At 32.6% G+C, this 23,239-nt stretch overlaps 1 protein-coding gene across 1 annotated transcript in view; it reads left to right on the top strand.

Annotated features, from left to right (window-relative positions):
• The window catches only part of LOC143076768 (polymerase delta-interacting protein 2-like), a 39,823-nt gene extending 17,285 nt beyond the window's left edge, over window positions 1-22,538 (top strand). Inside the window, exons 7-11 of the mRNA XM_076252641.1 lie at window positions 1,605-1,726; window positions 3,463-3,477; window positions 4,216-4,341; window positions 5,713-5,792; window positions 22,412-22,538. Coding sequence (XP_076108756.1) covers window positions 1,605-1,726; window positions 3,463-3,477; window positions 4,216-4,341; window positions 5,713-5,792; window positions 22,412-22,523 — 455 coding nt within the window. The 3' untranslated portion in view covers window positions 22,524-22,538. The remainder of the gene's footprint in view (window positions 1-1,604; window positions 1,727-3,462; window positions 3,478-4,215; window positions 4,342-5,712; window positions 5,793-22,411) is intronic.
• Window positions 22,539-23,239: the final 701 nt, after the last annotated feature.

Raw genomic sequence — 23,239 nt, 5'->3', positions numbered from 1 at the left:
TGCAGATCAAATTTATTCATTCATAGTGTATTAATTTACGTTTTTTGATTGAGTTAAGCCTACCAATATGTGTGTTTTTCTATGTTGTGATGTTATGCTATTGTTTTAGAAAAAGGGAGAAGGTTTGGAACCATTAAAACATTTAATCCCGCTGCAAATGCTTGCACCTGTCCTAAATCAGGAATCTGATGTACAGTAGTTGTCGTTTGTTTATGTAATTTATACGTGTTTCTCGTTTCTTGGTTTTTTGTCGAGCCTGCAACTTTTGTTGCAGAAAGCTCGACATAGGGATAGTGATCCGGCGGCGGCAACGGCGGCGGCTACGGCGGCGGCTACGGCGGCGGCGTTAGCTAACTTCTTAAAAGGTTTATATTTTAGAAGGTGAAAGACCTGGATGCTTCATACTTTGTATATAGATGCCTCATGTTACGAAGTCTCCGTCAGTCACATGTCCAATGTCCTTGACCTCATTTTCATGGTTCAGTGACCACTTGAAAAAAAAGTTCAGAATTTTTGTAATGTTGAATTCTCTCTTATTATAAGTAATAGGGTAACTATATTTGGTATGTGCGTACCTTGCAAGGTCCTCATGCCCGTCAGACAGTTTTCACTTGACCTCGACCTCATTTCATGGATCAGTGAACAAGGTTAAGTTTTGGTGGTCAAGTCCATATCTCAGATACTGTAAGCAATAAGGCTAGTATATTTGGTGTATGGAAGGACTGGAAGGTGTACATGTCCAACTGGCAGGTGTCATCTGACCTTGACCTCATTTTCATGGTTCAGTGGTTATAGTTAAGTTTTTGTGTTTTGGTCGGTTTTTCTCATACTTTATGCAATAGGTCTACTATATTTGTTGTATGGAATGATTGTAAGGTGTACATGTCTAGCGGGCAGATGTCATCTGAACTTGACCTCATTTTCATGGTTCAGTGGTCAAAGTTAAGTTTTTAAGTTTTGGTCTTTTTATCTAATATTATATGCCAAAGGTCAACTATATTTGGTGTATGGAAATATATTATGATCTATATGTCAGTCCCGCAGGTTTATTTGACCATGACCTCAATTGCACGGTTCATTGCACAGTGTTTTGGTCTATTTTTCTTACTTAAACTATAACTATAAGTAATAGGTCAACTATATTTGTTGTATGGAAGCTTTGTTAGCTGTACATGTCTGCCTGGCATGGTTCATCTGACCTTGACCTTATTTTCATTGTTCATTGGTCTTTGTTTAGCTATCTTGGTTAATGTTAAGTTTATGTGACAGTTGTAATAAAGCTTTATACTTAGGACTATCAACATAATTTCAACGATTAGTAAAGAAGGCGAGACATTTCAGTGTGTGCACTCTTGTTTTTTATATAGATTAGACCGTTTGTTTTCCTGTTTGAATGGTTTTACACTAGTAATTTTGAGGCCCTTTATAGCTTGTTGTTCGGTGTGAGCCAAGGCTCCGTTTTGAAGGTCGTACATTGACCTTTATTGGTTTACTTTTTTAAATTGTTATTTGGATGGAGAGTTGTCTCATTGGCACTCACACCACATCTTCCTATATCTATGTGCATTTAACTGATATTATAACATAGCTTTATTTATTAACAGGTCCACATTATAAAGGACAACCAAACTTGTATAAACATCCATGGTTAAAAGTTTATGATGTGTATAGAGAAATTTCTGAAAATATAAAAGTCACAGTTATACCAGCTTTCATGGGAATAAAAGTAAGCTTTACTAAGATTGTGTGCATAACCTGTGATCTGATGTTTAACTCAGCACACAATGGTTTACAAATTTGCTAGCCATGATTTTAGAACCAACCACAGTGTTCCAGCTTGAATCTCAGGGCAGAAGGGTGCTACTTGTCTGAAAGGGCACTTTAGCGCAATAACCCAAATTGTAAGGGCACTGTTTGGCAGTGTATTAATAACCTTGAATATATGTATTATATATTGCTAGGCTCAGCTGCAGAACATTACTTGTATTTTAACCTTATTCAGAAATTAATGTGTTCCAAGTGTTGGTTCCAGTAAGATTTTTTTATTATCAAATTATCATACCATGACACAAAGCATATCATTTTAATTGATGTAAATTTATGCAAACTGTGCATTTTGATCAGGAAAAAAATCCTTAGAAAAATCTTTTTTTTTATTTTATAATTTATATAACTTAATTATACAAGTCTATAAAAATAAACAAGTAGTTCTGAAAGATGGAGCTAAACAAAATTGAATTTGTTATGTAATTAAATTATTTACATTAAAACTACTTGTTTAGACATATAGTATTTGTGTTATTGAAAGTTACCTAACTTGTAAATTGTTACAAAAAAAGTATTAAGAAGTGCACACCAAAGTGCTCCTAAGTAGGGAGTTTTATAAATATAACAGGTGATACAAGAGATGATTATATTATAATGATGCAATAATACATTGCATATATTACAGAAGGTATAAACTCCATTATGGTTAAAAAATAAAAGCATTTGTTAAGTGCTCCTATGTAAGGAGGATTATAATACAAGAAATAAAACAAGGAGTGGTGCAATCTTGTTATGTTCAAATACAAATTTCTTTGGTTCTTCTTTTAATTTCATACTCGTGGTTATAAAAACAAAACGTTTTTACCAATCTACCAATTTACTCAAAACTTAGTCTGCCTTTTAAATTGTTTTAAATTTTCTTTAAAAATATTTTTTTTTATGTGTACATATGCTATGATACGTAAACATTACAAATGGCTAACATGTCAGCATTTTCATTCTGTATTAAATATCTAGTATTTGTTCAATTATCTTAAATCCACTAATTAGCAGTGAACAATCATTAGCAGAGGTGATAAAACTGCCAAAGGCATTAGGTATTTAATTTAATCCTATTGTCAGTTAATTAGTGTTACACAATCACTCAGGTAACAATTTTACCGGAAACGCCAGAAGGCATGAAATTTGTAAAATGTATCTTTTGAAAAGGCAGAGGGGGGCATTCTTTGGCTTTGGAGGGCAGAAGGGCGGGGGTAAGGGCACCAAGGGCGGGGCGCCCTTCTATTTAGGGCAGGCGGGAACACTGAACCACAAACTTATTTTCAGCTTATAACCCCCAAAAATTTGTGAGTGAAAGGAAATGTGGGATATTATGGTTATTGGTCATTGAGAATGCAACCCATTGACAAAAACAGAAAGAACCTCCAACTTTTGGCAGGAAAATGAGCAATCCTAATGATCCTAATCAATAAAGATCAAGTCAAAGGCATCTTTGGCATGAAAAGGATTCAAATTTCATATATGTATCCATGATGTACTTGTTTAACTTTCTTTATTATGCAACTTGTAACTTGCTCGTATTGAAAACACATTGATGATTACAAGTCTTATATCAAAAAAAAAAAATTTCAAAAAATTGAAATGTAGTATTTTATAGTACATGTATTTGTAGAATTATATATTTTTATTTTTCAGGATAATAATTATTGGGTAAGATTTCATTTTATTTTACACAAAACACCCGGAGTAATGGTTTTACTCTGTTTAAAAAAAACCCAACATACATCTAAAAAGAAACCTTAATTTGATGTTTATTTTGGTGGATTGAGGAAAATTATGTTTCACAGCTCAGTTATTTTATGAACTAGATTTTATGAGAAAAAAGTCTGCATTCAAACAAATTTAAATTGTATTTGGTTGAATACTTATATTCGTGTTCACCTATAACATGTATAACCTAATGAAATCTGTGACAATATCCAACTAGAAATATAAATAAGGTTTCAACTCCCTGAGAGTCAACAATTTAGTTGTTCTTAGAGGCATTCAACTATAACTTTAAGGTCCTTTTTGGTCATACTGTTTCTTGGCTTTCAAATATTTGGATTGTAGCTTACCTGATGAAGGTTAATTCAGAAAAGCGCTTTTAACTCATGAAATACGTTAAATATTGTTTTCATTTTTTACCTGTAAATAAACATGTCATTGGACTGATATATGTAATTAAACATCTCATGAAAATCACCAAATTACAAATCACACATTAAGATAACTTTATGCTCATACATTTTTGTAGTTGAACTAGTGAGAGTGACTTAATAGATAATAAAATGTATTTATCTAATATTACAATAGTTTCAACAAATTCGATGCAAATTTTAAATATTTAAAACGTAAACATGCATATCTGTCAGTTTTCAAAGTTTTGTTTCTTATTCGTTATTTCAGTGGAGGTACACTATACGTTTAGAAAATTTAGGAACAGAAACAGTGCAACTTAGACATCGATCATGGAAAATTTATCCTAAGCCTGGTGCACCTATTCGAAAGATTGGTAGAGGAGTTGTAGGGGAGGTTTGCTTTTAGATTATGTAAAACCTTAGAGACCTGACGATCTAGGATTTTGAAAGATGGCAGGTGGGGCCGGGGAGGGGGGTTAACTAGATATCTATGGAGTGAGACATTTATAAAGTCTATACATAAACCATATATCATATATTTAGCTCCATTGATGGCCTTGGGCTGTTCTCTGCTCTTTGGTCAGGTTGTTGTCTGTTTGACACATTTCTGTTTCCTTCTGTATTTTATATAAGAATACTGGATATCTATTGGTTGAAAGCTGGTGTATTTGTCTCAATTTATGATGTACTGTAAATTCAGAATTTGAGGCAATATTTTTGTTATTGATAGAAATTCCGAAGAGAAAGGTATTTCTAAATTATTTTTTTTAACCGTTGCCAGCATTGTGTGCAGCATTTACTGAATTTGCAATAATTTATTTCACATTTTTCAACAATCATAAGATATTGAACTGAATGCAACAATTTCTGAATTGAATTGTTCAATCTTTTCTGCTTAATGAGGAGGGTTGAAAGACCATACACAAAAATTTAATAAACAAAATGAACAACAAAATGAAAATTGTTAGGTAACCATGGTGCTTAATGTGGATGAATAATTAAGCAGTTCTTTTCATGCGTTCAAAACAAGGCAAAAGTAAATCTGAAGGAAACCCAGGTGCTTGGGATCAGAAAGCAGTTCAGATGTACTTGCCTGTTTAAACATATGAAAAAACGTATAAAACATGTCATCAGTGTCACATGCCGTATCATACTTGACCAGTATCATGATACTATCATCCCTCAGGCTGATATTGGTATCTCGGGATGATACAGCATATGAAATAGATTTGGCCAATTATTCTCAATTATATACATGTTTACGATATATGATAAATGATATGATATAAAATAAACAATATACTATATATGATAAATGATATGGTATGATATATAATATCTGATAAACTATAAACCATATAAGATATATGATACAATATATGATATATGACATTTATGAACCTGTCAAACAATAAGAGTAAAATTTAGATCTCAACCCCTTGCTTTTTAATTATAGATTATGTCAATTACGGATATAAAAAGGGTGTATACAAGATATAATAAAATTTGGTAAAGAAAAAGCATATATTCACTGTTCCCATAATAAGATATAATCCTATTTTAAGTTTACATTGGTTCACTATGGCCACTCCAGTTTCCTCGCCAATAGAAACTGACTTCAAACTTCAATGAAATAGAAAAATAACGTTGAAAGTTGCGTTAGCCAACAATTGCAATCAATCAATTGCAATCAATCAATCAAAAGTTTACGTACTGTATAAGGTTAACACCTTTTATAAAGTCATCAATTTCTGTTTTGTTTCAGGAACCAGTTTTATCACCTGACTTCCCATTCTTTCAATATAGCAGTCATATCTCTTTACAATCTTCCAGTGGATACATGAGGTAGGTATTATTAGTTGTATGTCTTATATCTTTACAATCTTCCAGTGGATACATGAGGTAGGTGTTATTAGTTGTATGTCTTATATCTTTACAATCTTCCAGTGGATACATGAGGTAGGTGTTATTAGTTGTATGTCTTATATCTTTACAATCTTCCAGTGGATACATGAGGTAGGTGTTATTAGTTGTATGTCTTGTATATATCTTTACAATCTTCCAGTGGATACATGAGGTAGGTGTTATTAGTTGTATGTCTTATATCTTTACAATCTTCCAGTGGATACATGAGGTAGGTATTATTAGTTGTATGTCTTATATCTTTACAATCTTCCAGTGGATACATGAGGTAGGTGTTATTAGTTGTATGTCTTATATCTTTACAATCTTCCAGTGGATACATGAGGTAGGTGTTATTAGATGTATGTCTTATATCTTTACAATCTTCCAGTGGATACATGAGGTAGGTATTATTAGTTGTATGTCTTATATCTTTACAATCTTCCAGTGGATACATGAGGTAGGTGTTATTAGTTGTATGTCTTATATCTTTACAATCTTCCAGTGGATACATGAGGTAGGTGTTATTAGTTGTATGTCTTATATCTTTTCAATCTTCCAGTGGATACATGAGGTAGGTATTATTAGTTGTATGTCTTATATCTTTACAATCCTCCAGTGGATACATGAGGTAGGTATTATTAGTTGTATGTCTTATCTCTTTACAATCCTCCAGTGGATACATGAGGTAGGTATTATTAGTTGTATGTCTTGTATATATCTTTACAATCTTCCAGTGGATACATGAGGTAGGTGTTATTAGTTGTATGTCTTATATCTTTACAATCTTCCAGTGGATACATGAGGTAGGTGTTATTAGTTGTATGTCTTGTTTATATCTTTACAATCTTCCAGTGGATACATGAGGTAGGTGTTATTAGTTGTATGTCTTGTATATATCTTTACAATCTTCCAGTGGATACATGAGGTAGGTATTATTAGTTGTATGTCTTATATCTTTACAATCTTCCAGTGGATACATGAGGTAGGTGTTATTAGTTGTATGTCTTATATCTTTTCAATCTTCCAGTGGATACATGAGGTAGGTGTTATTAGTTGTATGTCTTATATCTTTACAATCTTCCAGTGGATACATGAGGTAGGTATTATTAGTTGTATGTCTTATATCTTTACAATCTTCCAGTGGATACATGAGGTAGGTGTTATTAGTTGTATGTCTTATATCTTTACAATCTTCCAGTGGATACATGAGGTAGGTGTTATTAGTTGTATGTCTTATATCTTTTCAATCTTCCAGTGGATACATGAGGTAGGTATTATTAGTTGTATGTCTTATATCTTTACAATCTTCCAGTGGATACATGAGGTAGGTGTTATTAGTTGTATGTCTTATATCTTTACAATCTTCCAGTGGATACATGAGGTAGGTATTATTAGTTGTATGTCTTATATCTTTACAATCTTCCAGTGGATACATGAGGTAGGTGTTATTAGTTGTATGTCTTATATCTTTACAATCTTCCAGTGGATACATGAGGTAGGTGTTATTAGTTGTATGTCTTATATCTTTACAATCTTCCAGTGGATACATGAGGTAGGTGTTATTAGTTGTATGTCTTATATCTTTTACAATCTTCCAGTGGATACATGAGGTAGGTATTATTAGTTGTATGTCTTGTATATATCTTTACAATCTTCCAGTGGATACATGAGGTAGGTGTTATTAGTTGTATGTCTTATATCTTTACAATCTTCCAGTGGATACATGAGGTAGGTGTTATTAGTTGTATGTCTTGTATATATCTTTACAATCTTCCAGTGGATACATGAGGTAGGTGTTATTAGTTGTATGTCTTATATCTTTACAATCTTCCAGTGGATACATGAGGTAGGTATTATTAGTTGTATGTCTTATATCTTTACAATCTTCCAGTGGATACATGAGGTAGGTGTTATTAGTTGTATGTCTTATATCTTTACAATCTTCCAGTGGATACATGAGGTAGGTGTTATTAGTTGTATGTCTTATATCTTTACAATCTTCCAGTGGATACATGAGGTAGGTATTATTAGTTGTATGTCTTATATCTTTACAATCTTCCAGTGGATACATGAGGTAGGTGTTATTAGTTGTATGTCTTATATCTTTACAATCTTCCAGTGGATACATGAGGTAGGTGTTATTAGTTGTATGTCTTATATCTTTACAATCTTCCAGTGGATACATGAGGTAGGTGTTATTAGTTGTATGTCTTATATCTTTTCAATCTTCCAGTGGATACATGAGGTAGGTATTATTAGTTGTATGTCTTATATCTTTACAATCCTCCAGTGGATACATGAGGTAGGTATTATTAGTTGTATGTCTTATCTCTTTACAATCCTCCAGTGGATACATGAGGTAGGTATTATTAGTTGTATGTCTTGTATATATCGTTACAATCTTCCAGTGGATACATGAGGTAGGTGTTATTAGTTGTATGTCTTATATCTTTACAATCTTCCAGTGGATACATGAGGTAGGTGTTATTAGTTGTATGTCTTGTATATATCTTTACAATCTTCCAGTGGATACATGAGGTAGGTGTTATTAGTTGTATGTCTTGTATATATCTTTACAATCTTCCAGTGGATACATGAGGTAGGTATTATTAGTTGTATGTCTTATATCTTTACAATCTTCCAGTGGATACATGAGGTAGGTGTTATTAGTTGTATGTCTTATATCTTTTCAATCTTCCAGTGGATACATGAGGTAGGTGTTATTAGTTGTATGTCTTATATCTTTACAATCTTCCAGTGGATACATGAGGTAGGTATTATTAGTTGTATGTCTTATATCTTTACAATCTTCCAGTGGATACATGAGGTAGGTGTTATTAGTTGTATGTCTTATATCTTTACAATCTTCCAGTGGATACATGAGGTAGGTGTTATTAGTTGTATGTCTTATATCTTTTCAATCTTCCAGTGGATACATGAGGTAGGTATTATTAGTTGTATGTCTTATATCTTTACAATCTTCCAGTGGATACATGAGGTAGGTGTTATTAGTTGTATGTCTTATATCTTTACAATCTTCCAGTGGATACATGAGGTAGGTATTATTAGTTGTATGTCTTATATCTTTACAATCTTCCAGTGGATACATGAGGTAGGTGTTATTAGTTGTATGTCTTATATCTTTACAATCTTCCAGTGGATACATGAGGTAGGTGTTATTAGTTGTATGTCTTATATCTTTACAATCTTCCAGTGGATACATGAGGTAGGTGTTATTAGTTGTATGTCTTGTATATATCTTTACAATCTTCCAGTGGATACATGAGGTAGGTATTATTAGTTGTATGTCTTATATCTTTACAATCTTCCAGTGGATACATGAGGTAGGTGTTATTAGTTGTATGTCTTATATCTTTACAATCTTCCAGTGGATACATGAGGTAGGTGTTATTAGTTGTATGTCTTGTATATATCTTTACAATCTTCCAGTGGATACATGAGGTAGGTGTTATTAGTTGTATGTCTTGTATATATCTTTACAATCTTCCAGTGGATACATGAGGTAGGTATTATTAGTTGTATGTCTTATATCTTTACAATCTTCCAGTGGATACATGAGGTAGGTATTATTAGTTGTATGTCTTATATCTTTACAATCTTCCAGTGGATACATGAGGTAGGTGTTATTAGTTGTATGTCTTGTATATATCTTTACAATCTTCCAGTGGATACATGAGGTAGGTATTATTAGTTGTATGTCTTGTATATATCTTTACAATCTTCCAGTGGATACATGAGGTAGGTGTTATTAGTTGTATGTCTTATATCTTTACAATCTTCCAGTGGATACATGAGGTAGGTGTTATTAGTTGTATGTCTTGTATATATCTTTACAATCTTCCAGTGGATACATGAGGTAGGTATTATTAGTTGTATGTCTTATATCTTTACAATCTTCCAGTGGATACATGAGGTAGGTGTTATTAGTTGTATGTCTTATATCTTTACAATCTTCCAGTGGATACATGAGGTAGGTGTTATTAGTTGTATGTCTTGTATATATCTTTACAATCTTCCAGTGGATACATGAGGTAGGTATTATTAGTTGTATGTCTTATATCTTTACAATCTTCCAGTGGATACATGAGGTAGGTATTATTAGTTGTATGTCTTATATCTTTACAATCTTCCAGTGGATACATGAGGTAGGTGTTATTAGTTGTATGTCTTATATCTTTACAATCCTCCAGTGGATACATGAGGTAGGTATTATTAGTTGTATGTCTTATATCTTTACAATCTTCCAGTGGATACATGAGGTAGGTGTTATTAGTTGTATGTCTTATATCTTTACAATCTTCCAGTGGATACATGAGGTAGGTGTTATTAGTTGTATGTCTTATATCTTTACAATCTTCCAGTGGATACATGAGGTAGGTGTTATTAGTTGTATGTCTTATATCTTTACAATCTTCCAGTGGATACATGAGGTAGGTGTTATTAGTTGTATGTCTTATATCTTTTCAATCTTCCAGTGGATACATGAGGTAGGTGTTATTAGTTGTATGTCTTGTATATATCTTTACAATCTTCCAGTGGATACATGAGGTAGGTATTATTAGTTGTATGTCTTATATCTTTACAATCTTCCAGTGGATACATGAGGTAGGTGTTATTAGTTGTATGTCTTATATCTTTACAATCTTCCAGTGGATACATGAGGTAGGTGTTATTAGTTGTATGTCTTATATCTTTACAATCTTCCAGTGGATACATGAGGTAGGTGTTATTAGTTGTATGTCTTATATCTTTACAATCTTCCAGTGGATACATGAGGTAGGTGTTATTAGTTGTATGTCTTGTATATATCTTTACAATCTTCCAGTGGATACATGAGGTAGGTGTTATTAGTTGTATGTCTTATATCTTTACAATCTTCCAGTGGATACATGAGGTAGGTATTATTAGTTGTATGTCTTATATCTTTACAATCTTCCAGTGGATACATGAGGTAGGTGTTATTAGTTGTATGTCTTATATCTTTTCAATCTTCCAGTGGATACATGAGGTAGGTATTATTAGTTGTATGTCTTATATCTTTACAATCTTCCAGTGGATACATGAGGTAGGTGTTATTAGTTGTATGTCTTATATCTTTACAATCTTCCAGTGGATACATGAGGTAGGTGTTATTAGTTATATGTCTTATATATATCTTTACAATCTTCCAGTGGATACATGAGGTAGGTGTTATTAGTTGTATGTCTTGTATATATCTTTACAATCTTCCAGTGGATACATGAGGTAGGTATTATTAGTTGTATGTCTTATATCTTTACAATCTTCCAGTGGATACATGAGGTAGGTGTTATTAGTTGTATGTCTTGTATATATCTTTACAATCTTCCAGTGGATACATGAGGTAGGTGTTATTAGTTGTATGTCTTGTATATATCTTTACAATCTTCCAGTGGATACATGAGGTAGGTATTATTAGTTGTATGTCTTATATCTTTACAATCTTCCAGTGGATACATGAGGTAGGTGTTATTAGTTGTATGTCTTATATCTTTTCAATCTTCCAGTGGATACATGAGGTAGGTGTTATTAGTTGTATGTCTTGTATATATCTTTACAATCTTCCAGTGGATACATGAGGTAGGTGTTATTAGTTGTATGTCTTATATCTTTACAATCTTCCAGTGGATACATGAGGTAGGTATTATTAGTTGTATGTCTTGTATATATCTTTACAATCTTCCAGTGGATACATGAGGTAGGTGTTATTAGTTGTATGTCTTATATCTTTACAATCTTCCAGTGGATACATGAGGTAGGTGTTATTAGTTGTATGTCTTATATCTTTACAATCTTCCAGTGGATACATGAGGTAGGTGTTATTAGTTGTATGTCTTATATCTTTACAATCTTCCAGTGGATACATGAGGTAGGTGTTATTAGTTATATGTCTTATATCTTTACAATCTTCCAGTGGATACATGATGTAGGTGTTATTAGTTGTATGTCTTATATCTTTACAATCTTCCAGTGGATACATGAGGTAGGTGTTATTAGTTGTATGTCTTATATCTTTACAATCTTCCAGTGGAGTACATGAGGTAGGTGTTATTAGTTGTATGTCTTGTATATATCTTTACAATCTTCCAGTGGATACATGAGGTAGGTGTTATTAGTTGTATGTCTTGATATCTTTACAATCTTCCAGTGGATACATGAGGTAGGTGTTATTAGTTGTATGTCTTATATCTTTACAATCTTCCAGTGGATACATGAGGTAGGTGTTATTAGTTGTATGTCTTATATCTTTACAATCTTCCAGTGGATACATGAGGTACGTGTTATTAGTTGTATGTCTTGTATATTCTTTACAATCTTCCAGTGGATACATGAGGTAGGTGTTATTAGTTGTATGTCTTGTATATCTTTACAATCTTCCAGTGGATACATGAGGTAGGTATTATTAGTTGTATGTCTTATATCTTTACAATCTTCCCAGTGGATACATGAGGTAGGTGTTATTAGTTTGTATGTCTTATATCTTTACAATCTTCCAGTGGATACATGAGGTAGGTGTTATTAGTTGTATGTCTTGTATATCTTTACAATCTTCCAGTGATACATGAGGTAGGTGATATTAGTTGTATGTCTTATATCTTTACAATCTTCCAGTGGATACATGAGGTAGGTATTATTAGTTGTATGTCTTATATCTTTACAATCTTCCAGTGGATACATGAGGTAGGTGTTATTAGTTGTATGTCTTATATCTTTACAATCTTCCAGTGGATACATGAGGTAGGTGTTATTAGTTGTATGTCTTATATCTTTACAATCTTCCAGTGGATACATGAGGTAGGTATTATTAGTTGTATGTCTTATATCTTTACAATCTTCCAGTGGATACATGAGGTAGGTGTTATTAGTTGTATGTCTTATATCTTTTCAATCTTCCAGTGGATACATGAGGTAGGTGTTATTAGTTGTATGTCTTATATCTTTACAATCTTCCAGTGGATACATGAGGTAGGTGTTATTAGTTGTATGTCTTATATCTTTACAATCTTCCAGTGGATACATGAGGTAGGTGTTATTAGTTGTATGTCTTGTATATATCTTTTACAATCTTCCAGTGGATACATGAGGTAGGTGTTATTAGTTGTATGTCTTATATCTTTACAATCTTCCAGTGGATACATGAGGTAGGTGTTATTAGTTGTATGTCTTATATCTTTACAATCTTCCAGTGGATACATGAGGTAGGTGTTATTAGTTGTATGTCTTATATCTTTACAATCTTCCAGTGGATACATGAGGTAGGTGTTATTAGTTGTATGTCTTGTATATATCTTTACAATCTTCCAGTGGATACATGAGGTAGGTATTATTAGTTGTATGTCTTATATCTTTACAATCTTCCAGTGGATACATGAGGTAGGTATTATTAGTTGTATGTCTTATATCTTTACAATCTTCCAGTGGATACATGAGGTAGGTGTTATTAGTTATATGTCTTAGTATATATCTTTACAATCTTCCAGTGGATACATGAGGTAGGTGTTATTAGTTGTATGTCTTGTATATATCTTTACATCTTCCAGTGGATACATGAGGTAGGTATTATTAGTTGTATGTCTTATATCTTTACAATCTTCCAGTGGATACATGAGGTAGGTGTTATTAGTTGTATGTCTTATATCTTTACAATCTTCCAGTGGATACATGAGGTAGGTGTTATTAGTTGTATGTCTTGTATATATCTTTACAATCTTCCAGTGGATACATGAGGTAGGTGTTATTAGTTGTATGTCTTGTATATATCTTTACAATCTTCCAGTGGATACATGAGGTAGGTATTATTAGTTGTATGTCTTATATCTTTACAATCTTCCAGTGGATACATGAGGTAGGTGTTATTAGTTGTATGTCTTATATCTTTACAATCTTCCAGTGGATACATGAGGTAGGTGTTATTAGTTGTATGTCTTATATCTTTACAATCTTCCAGTGGATACATGAGGTAGGTGTTATTAGTTGTATGTCTTGTATATATCTTTACAATCTTCCAGTGGATACATGAGGTAGGTATTATTAGTTGTATGTCTTGTATATATCTCTTACAATCTTCCAGTGGATACATGAGGTAGGTATTATTAGTTGTATGTCTTATATATCTTTACAATCTTCCAGTGGATACATGAGGTAGGTATTATTAGTTGTATGTCTTATATCTTTACAATCTTCCAGTGGATACATGAGGTAGGTGTTATTAGTTGTATGTCTTGTATATATCTTTACAATCTTCCAGTGGATACATGAGGTAGGTGTTATTAGTTGTATGTCTTGTATATATCTTTACAATCTTCCAGTGGATACATGAGGTAGGTATTATTAGTTGTATGTCTTATATCTTTACAATCTTCCAGTGGATACATGAGGTAGGTGTTATTAGTTGTATGTCTTATATCTTTACAATCTTCCAGTGGATACATGAGGTAGGTATTATTAGTTGTATGTCTTGTATATATCTTTACAATCTTCCAGTGGATACATGAGGTAGGTGTTATTAGTTGTATGTCTTGTATATATCTTTACAATCTTCCAGTGGATACATGAGGTAGGTATTATTAGTTGTATGTCTTATATCTTTACAATCTTCCAGTGGATACATGAGGTAGGTGTTATTAGTTGTATGTCTTATATCTTTACAATCTTCCAGTGGATACATGAGGTAGGTGTTATTAGTTGTATGTCTTATATCTTTACAATCTTCCAGTGGATACATGAGGTAGGTGTTATTAGTTGTATGTCTTATATCTTTACAATCTTCCAGTGGATACATGAGGTTGGTATTATTAGTTGTATGTCTTGTATATATCTTTACAATCTTCCAGTGGATACATGAGGTAGGTATTATTAGTTGTATGTCTTTATATCTTTACAATCTTCCAGTGGATACATGAGGTAGGTGTTATTAGTTGTATGTCTTATATCTTTACAATCTTCCAGTGGATACATGAGGTAGGTGTTATTAGTTATATGTCTTATATCTTTACAATCTTCCAGTGGATACATGAGGTTGGTGTTATTAGTTGTATGTCTTGTATATATCTTTACAATCTTCCAGTGGATACATGAGGTAGGTATTATTAGTTGTATGTCTTATATCTTTACAATCTTCCAGTGGATACATGAGGTAGGTGTTATTAGTTGTATGTCTTATATCTTTACAATCTTCCAGTGGATACATGAGGTAGGTGTTATTAGTTATATGTCTTATATATATCTTTACAATCTTCCAGTGGATACATGAGGTAGGTGTTATTAGTTGTATGTCTTGTATATATCTTTACAATCTTCCAGTGGATACATGAGGTAGGTATTATTAGTTGTATGTCTTATATCTTTACAATCTTCCAGTGGATACATGAGGTAGGTGTTATTAGTTGTATGTCTTATATCTTTACAATCTTCCAGTGGATACATGAGGTAGGTGTTATTAGTTGTATGTCTTGTATATATCTTTACAATCTTCCAGTGGATACATGAGGTAGGTGTTATTAGTTGTATGTCTTGTATATATCTTTACAATCTTCCAGTGGATACATGAGGTAGGTGTTATTAGTTGTATGTCTTATATCTTTACAATCTTCCAGTGGATACATGAGGTAGGTGTTATTAGTTGTATGTCTTATATCTTTACAATCTTCCAGTGGATACATGAGGTAGGTGTTATTAGTTGTATGTCTTATATCTTTACAATCTTCCAGTGGATACATGAGGTAGGTGTTATTAGTTGTATGTCTTGTATATATCTTTACAATCTTCCAGTGGATACATGATGTAGGTGTTATTAGTTGTATGTCTTATATCTTTACAATCTTCCAGTGGATACATGAGGTAGGTGTTATTAGTTGTATGTCTTATATCTTTACAATCTTCCAGTGGATACATGAGGTAGGTGTTATTAGTTGTATGTCTTATATCTTTACAATCTTCCAGTGGATACATGAGGTAGGTGTTATTAGTTGTATGTCTTATATCTTTACAATCTTCCAGTGGATACATGAGGTAGGTGTTATTAGTTGTATGTCTTATATCTTTACAATCTTCCAGTGGATACATGAGGTAGGTGTTATTAGTTGTATGTCTTGTATATATCTTTACAATCTTCCAGTGGATACATGAGGTAGGTATTATTAGTTGTATGTCTTATATCTTTACAATCTTCCAGTGGATACATGAGGTAGGTGTTATTAGTTGTATGTCTTATATCTTTTCAATCTTCCAGTGGATACATGAGGTAGGTGTTATTAGTTGTATGTCTTATATCTTTACAATCTTCCAGTGGATACATGAGGTAGGTGTTATTAGTTGTATGTCTTATATCTTTACAATCCTCCAGTGGATACATGAGGTAGGTGTTATTAGTTGTATGTCTTGTATATATCTTTACAATCCTCCAGTGGATACATGAGGTAGGTGTTATTAGTTGTATGTCTTATATTTTCATTACTGTCTGAAAATTCTATGATCTCATGACAGCCTGCTTTCCTCAAATTACAGGGGCCTTGGTGACCGATTGGTCTAAGTAGTTACTACTGTAATCACTAGCCAGTCAACACTGAGGTTGTGAGTTAGAACCCTGCTTGTGCGAGTGCACTGGACTCTTAATTGACTAGGATTGTCAGTTTTCCTATGGAAGGTCTGTGGTTTTCTCCGGCTTCCTCCACCAATAAAATAGCCCAAATGCAGTGCTTAAAAGTGGCGTTAAATCACCAAAAATCAAATCAAATCAAATCCTCAAATTGCAAGATTGCTTTGTGAGATTTATTAAGAAAATAAAGGCAGGAACACATAAAAATGCCGAAAAGTAAAAAAGAAACAGTAGTCTACAAAACTAACAAAGAAATAAGCAACAAAAATACCAGCAAAAACCTGGGTTATATCAGATGCTTTGTAAAGGTTAGCAGAACTTTTACAGTTAGCAGCTCTGGGCACTCATCATGTTGATCAAGTCGAGTGAAAATGAGATGATAAGTCTCATTCAACCAAGAGAAATAATACTGAATTGTTTCTAAGTCTGTTTTAACATAATCACTAGCATTTCAGTCACCCAAATTGTGAAGAAGTTTCTTAAACTTTTGAAGGAATGACTTCAATTTTACCATAAGATAACTTATTTTTCAATAGTTTTTTGTAAGCAGCATAGTCTAGTCAAAATAGATGAAAAATGTGGCCAACCTCAAAAAAATTGCAACAGAATTATTTTTGGCATTTTTCAAATCTAAAAGGCTTTCTTTGTAACATACTAAAAGTCTACCAAGATATCTGAGTGGGAAAATGGATTTTTTGGGTGAAAAATAGCAAAATTTGACAAAAATAGTGAAAAACTGGGAAAAGCTTGTTAAACATTCATTTTTGATGATAATAATTTCAAATCATAAGTTTTACAACAAGTTATACAGTGTTTATGAAATATTATAATAAAAAAATAGTTTTTGTTTTATAAACATGAAATTTTAGGTGAAAACATCCGATTTTTGTTGGAATTTGAGATATTCAAAGCGTGAATTGATTACCAACAGGACTGGAAAAATATAAATATTGGTAATAGAGGTTCATTTGATAGTTCAAAAAAGACAAAAACCTTTATTCTAATCACTCCAAAACTTTACAGCAATTTTTGATAGGGTAAATGGTGATTTTGGGTAAAATATAGCAAAATCATCAAAAAATCGTTAAAAACTGGAAAAGCACTAATTTGGAATTTTAACTGTTTTTAAATCACTCCAAAAATAAAAAATAAAAAACAAATCTTAATAGAATAATAATCAGATCAAACAAAATTCATTGTAAAACAAATTTGTAAATAACTGAATCACAAAATTCATAGTTTTTTTTCAGAAATCAATTAAGATCTCAGATAACATTAATTTATATTCTTTATATAAAAAAGTGCAATGCTTAGATTCATACTATTTTAACCAACAAGAGATGTTAGGCGAAAATTATAGATTTGTTGACCATCCATAATGAGAGGTAAAAAGTATCATTGACCAAGACGGATGATTTAAAAGTAAATGACAAGATACATGGAAACATTTTCTTTAAAGATTATTCCATAGTTTTCTGTATACAACAAATATCATTTCATCAGTAAAGTCAGATTAAGCAATGGGAACAGTATTAGAAAAACTCAAAAAACAACATTCACCGCATCCTACCGACCATTTTGTCTTCAGACACATCATTTTGTGTTGCAGTTTTGCTAACATTTGCATCTTACAATGTTAAAACTTTATCAGTTGCAGGAAGAAGTTCAATCAAAATTGGACGAAGTTTTCCACGTGAAATTTACTAATCTTTGTCTGCATGGTCTGATCTATGTCAACTTCTTCTTACATTCATTTTTGGCACCAATAATACATTCGAAGACTATGAAATTGCCCTGAATCAGATGATTCTTCTCCTGCTTTGATGATATCTGCTTTAATAAAGCATTATTCATTAAAACTTGACATGTGTTTTCAGATATCCTTGGTTAAGTGTTTTTAAAACATGTCTTTACTTACTTACTTAGTCCTTACTATGCCTTACGGCACATAGGGTAAGGACAAGTTTCCTCCACTCTTCTCGGTTGTTGGCTTTTCTTTCCACTGTGCCCCAGGTATATCCTCTTTCCTTTAGCTCATTTTCTATGGTGCGTCTTTATGTTGTTTGAGGTCGGCCTCTTTTTCTTTTTTCCTCTGGTGTCCATCTAAGGGCTAACTTGGTCATGTCATCAGATGTTTTGCGTATAACATGACCAAGCCACCGCCAGCTTTTTTTATATCAGCAAAGTCTCCATGTCCTTGGTGCTGGTCATCTCATGTAGGTCTTTGTTAGATATTTTGTTTGGCCAGAATATTTTCATTATTTTCCTCAGACATCTGTTATAGTAGCTGGAGAGCCTGTTGATATCTTTCTCAGTCATTATCCGGCACTCTGAGCCATATATGAGTACAAAAAGTACACAGCTGTTATAAAGCCTGAGCTTGGTCTTCTTTGAAAAGGCTGTTGTTTTCCAGATGTTGCCTAGTCTAATGAATGCGGATCTAGCTTTTCCTATTCTGATCTTTATATCTCTTTCAGCACTACCTTCTGTTGTAACTTGTAATACAACTGCCTAGATAATTAAATGAATCGACTGTTTCCAGCTGTTTTCCTTCTATAAATATGATAGGATGTCTTTCTGTATTGAGGTACATTAGTTTTGTCTTTTTGGCATTGATCTTAAGTCCAATCATTTTAGCTGTTTCATTTAGCTTTTTGGTCTTCTCCTTCATATGGTCTTTGGTATGGGATAAAAGTGCTAAATCATCAGCATAGTCTGTGTTCTGTGGTACAAAGTGTCCATCTCAGTCCATTGTTGCTGGGGTTGTTGACATTACCCAATCAATAGCAATTATGAAAAGCACAGATGACATAACTCAACCTTGTCTTACTCCTGATTTTCCAAGGAAACTAGTGTCAGCTTCAGAGTTGATGGTACTTGAGAAATTTGTATAGAACTGCTTGATGAGATGCACTATCTTACCTGGTATTCCCTAGTTTCACAGAACTACCCTAAAGACTTTCCCGGTGTAAGCTGTCAAACGCTTTCTCGAAGTCCACAAAATTTACTAGTAGATTTCTCTGCCACTCATGACACTGTTCTCAGTTGTTACGTAGGACCAATATGTGGTCTATGCAGCCTCTACCTTTTCTGAAACCAGCTTGTTCTTGTCGTAGTTTCTTATCCACAGCCTCTATAATTCTTGATATTAAAATTATGCAGAAGACCTTACTTGGAATCGATAGTAAGGTGTTTCCTCTCCAAATATTGCAGTAAGTTAAGTCTCCTTGTTTTGATATTGTTATGATGTTGCCTTCAGACCAACTGTTAGAAATAACAGCTTGCTCCCATATTTTCATGAATACTGGGTGTACAGTATCCACTGCTAGCACTGTATCTATCTGAAAAAGTTCTGCATTTAGTTGGTCTATGCCAAGTGACTTTTTGTTTTTCAAGCTTTTCATGGCTGCCTGTATTGCTTGTTTTGAAGGTGGATCTGTGTCTATTTCAAGGTCTAAGGCTGCCTCAGGAAAAATTGCTAGATTATCTGGTTCTTTTCTATTAAGATCCTCTTGAAAATGTTTCTTCCATCTCAAATATTGATCTCCTTCTGTTGTAGCATATTGTTGTTTTTGTCTTTAATTGGCATATCAATTTTAGCTTTTTTATCAATTAGTTGTTTAGTTACTGTGGATTCATTTATTTTCGTGGATTGCTGAAAACTTGCATTTTTGTGGATATTTGATTTCATGGTTTTGCTGGTCTCTGTATACAAAGCCCATTGGTATTATGCTATTCGTTGAATATTTGATTTCGTGGTGCATATGTACCCATGAAACCCACGAAATTAGTTTCCAACGAATAATAATGAATCCACAGTACTTGATAAATCTGTCCCATTCTCTGATTCACCCATTCTTCTGCCCCTGGTTAGACCTCCACAAGATTTGACACTTCTCATCAATATTTTTTCTATAGTCAAATCTGTAGAAAGACCACTCCAAAAACAGTCTGTTGTATGTAGTATTGATGAAGAAAAAAATCTATTATCCATTACTAAAAGGGAACTTTTCATTTCAAACAATCAAAACAAACAAGCTCATTGGTTTTCCGGTTTGAATGGTTTTACACTAGTAATTTTGGGGTCCTTGATAGCTTGTTGTTCGGTGTGAGCAAAGGCTCCGTGTTGAAGGCCGTACATTGACCTATAATGGTTTATAATCCTGGTACCTTTGATAACTATTTACTTTTATAAATTGTTATTTGGATGGAGAGTTGTCTCATTGGCACTCACACCACATCTTCCTATATCTTATTAACATGCTTTGTGACAAGCTAAAAGATAATAACATTAGATGTAAGAATGCGACTGGTGATGCAGATTGTGCAAACAGCTTTGGATTGTGCTTTGTCTTTAGTAGTCATAGTAAATGGTGAAGATGCGGATCTATTAGTGTTACTTATTCATCATGTTAATCACCAGTGCAAACGGGTTATTTTTAAATATGAATTAATGGCAATCAACCAAACAAATGAAAATACGGAACATAAAACAATCTAAAAAGGATTTCTTCGGGATGATGTTTGTAATTTGTTGCTCTTTTTGCATTCTATAACAGGTTGTGACTCATCATTTAGGATTTTTGGAATAAGCAAAGGACTTCCATTAAGACCAAGTTTTCATGAATAAGGCTTCATTAAAGCAGATATCATCAAAGCAGGAGAAGAAGTGCTCACATGTATATATGGAGGACTTCCTCTAGAAGGACTTGACATTCTTTTCGGGAGAAAATTCAAATCTATAGTAATTACTGGAAACACATTGGTTCAGGTGAAAAGTTTACCACCAACATCAGATTCAGGGCAATTTCATAGTCTTCGAGTGTATTATCAGAAGAAGTTGACATAGATCCTACAGACCATGCAGACTATGGTTGAAAAATCAAACATGGAAAACTTTGTCCAATTTAATGGAACTTCCACCTGCTCCTGATAAGCTTCTTAACATTTAAATATTAGATGCAACTGTAAACAAACTTTGACATCAAATGATATGTTTGTTGAAAAAATGGTTTCTGAAAAATATAAATTATATTTTTTTTTCCAGTTTTTGACGATTTTTTGACAAATTTAGTTTTTTTCACCTAAATTCAGTTATTTTACAATTGTTTTACAATGAATTTTGTTTGTTCTAATTATAATTATATTGAGATTTCCGTTTTTCTATTTTGGAGTGATTCAAAAACAGTTAAAACTCCAAATTGGTGTTTTTTTCGAGTTTTTAACGATTTTTGATTGATTTTACCATATTTTACCCAAAATCATCCTTTACCCAATAAGGAATTGCTGTAAAGTTTATGAATGATTAAAATAAAGGTTTTTGTCTTTTTTAAAGAAAAAAATGAACTTCTATTACCAATTTTTATATTTTCCTGTCCGTTTTGGTAATCAATTCACACTATGTGAATCTCAAATTCCAACAAAAATTGGATGTTTTCACCTAAAATTTCATGTTTATAAAACAAAAACTATTTTTTTGTTATTTCATTTCATAAACATTGTATAAACTGTTGTAAAACTTTTGATTTGAAATAATTATCATCAAAAATGAATGTTTAACAAGCTTTTCCCAGTTTTTCGCTATTTTTGACAAATTTTGCTATTTTTCACCCAAAAAATCCATGTTCTCACTCAGATATCTTGGTAGACTTTTGGTATGTTACAAAGAAAGTCATTTTGAATCGAAAAATACCAAAACAAATTCTGTTGCAATTTTTTTGAGGTCAAATGCTATTTTGACTAGACTAGCAGCCCTTTACTATCCACAGTAGTATCCTCAATTCAGTCATAAGATTTTTTGGTTAAAAGTACTGCAGTATATTAGATGTGACAGACAGAGAAATATACCATTATAAATGTTATTTTTATATTTGCTGTCTTCAAGTTCATAATTCATTTATGTTTTTTTACATTTTATTTTCAGAGGCAACTATGTAATGGAAAAGCAAGACCAAACAACATTTAAATGTAAAATACCAAATTTTTCTTTAGAAAGTACAATCGATATGGACATTAACAATGATACAATTGACTAATAAAATTACTTTTATATAACTGTTGTATCCCAATTCTTGGTTTTAATATTGATATTTTACTGGAAATTTAATATTATTTGAGAAAATCACACGCTGTAAACATTAGGTCTCAATTCATATATATAGATTCTTATATTGGCACCAGTGGATTATTGGCTTTACCCAATCAAAATTATCAAATTTATATTAAAATCTTGGTTGGACATTACTCTTTTATAATTTTACTATCAAGATTGGATAAATCCAATAATCCCTGAGTAGTTATAAAAAGTAAAATCACAAAAAAAATGAACTCTGAGGAAAAGTCCCTAATCAAATGGCAAAATCTAAAGCTCAAACATATCAAACGAATGGATAATAACTGTCATATTCTTATGTAAGAATCTGTTTCTTGGTACCATATTTGTACGGGGAGGATATACTAGGGAAATCAGGAGTTTTTTGATCGGACATTTCTAAGGGTACAATGTCTCTAATACATATGTTCATGCATCCAGAAACGCATTCAAAATCTGAAATATATAATGATCCTTTCGGAAAGGGAGAGGTTCATGACAAATGTGTGTTTGTACCAGCACAAACATCCTCTAACAATATTGTTTTAATATGCAAAAACCGTTAACTATAGAGGAGATTTAAGAAAATCAAGTATGCATCCTTCTCTCTTATGGTAATAAAAGAAGGCACTGGTTATGGTTACATGGAAATGTAACAAT

This window comes from Mytilus galloprovincialis, chromosome 5 (genome assembly GCF_965363235.1).
Source record: "Mytilus galloprovincialis chromosome 5, xbMytGall1.hap1.1, whole genome shotgun sequence".
Lineage (NCBI taxonomy): Eukaryota > Metazoa > Mollusca > Bivalvia > Mytilida > Mytilidae > Mytilus > Mytilus galloprovincialis.
The sequence above is the reverse complement of the archived record's forward strand: the minus strand, read 5'-3'. Positions and strand labels throughout refer to the sequence as shown.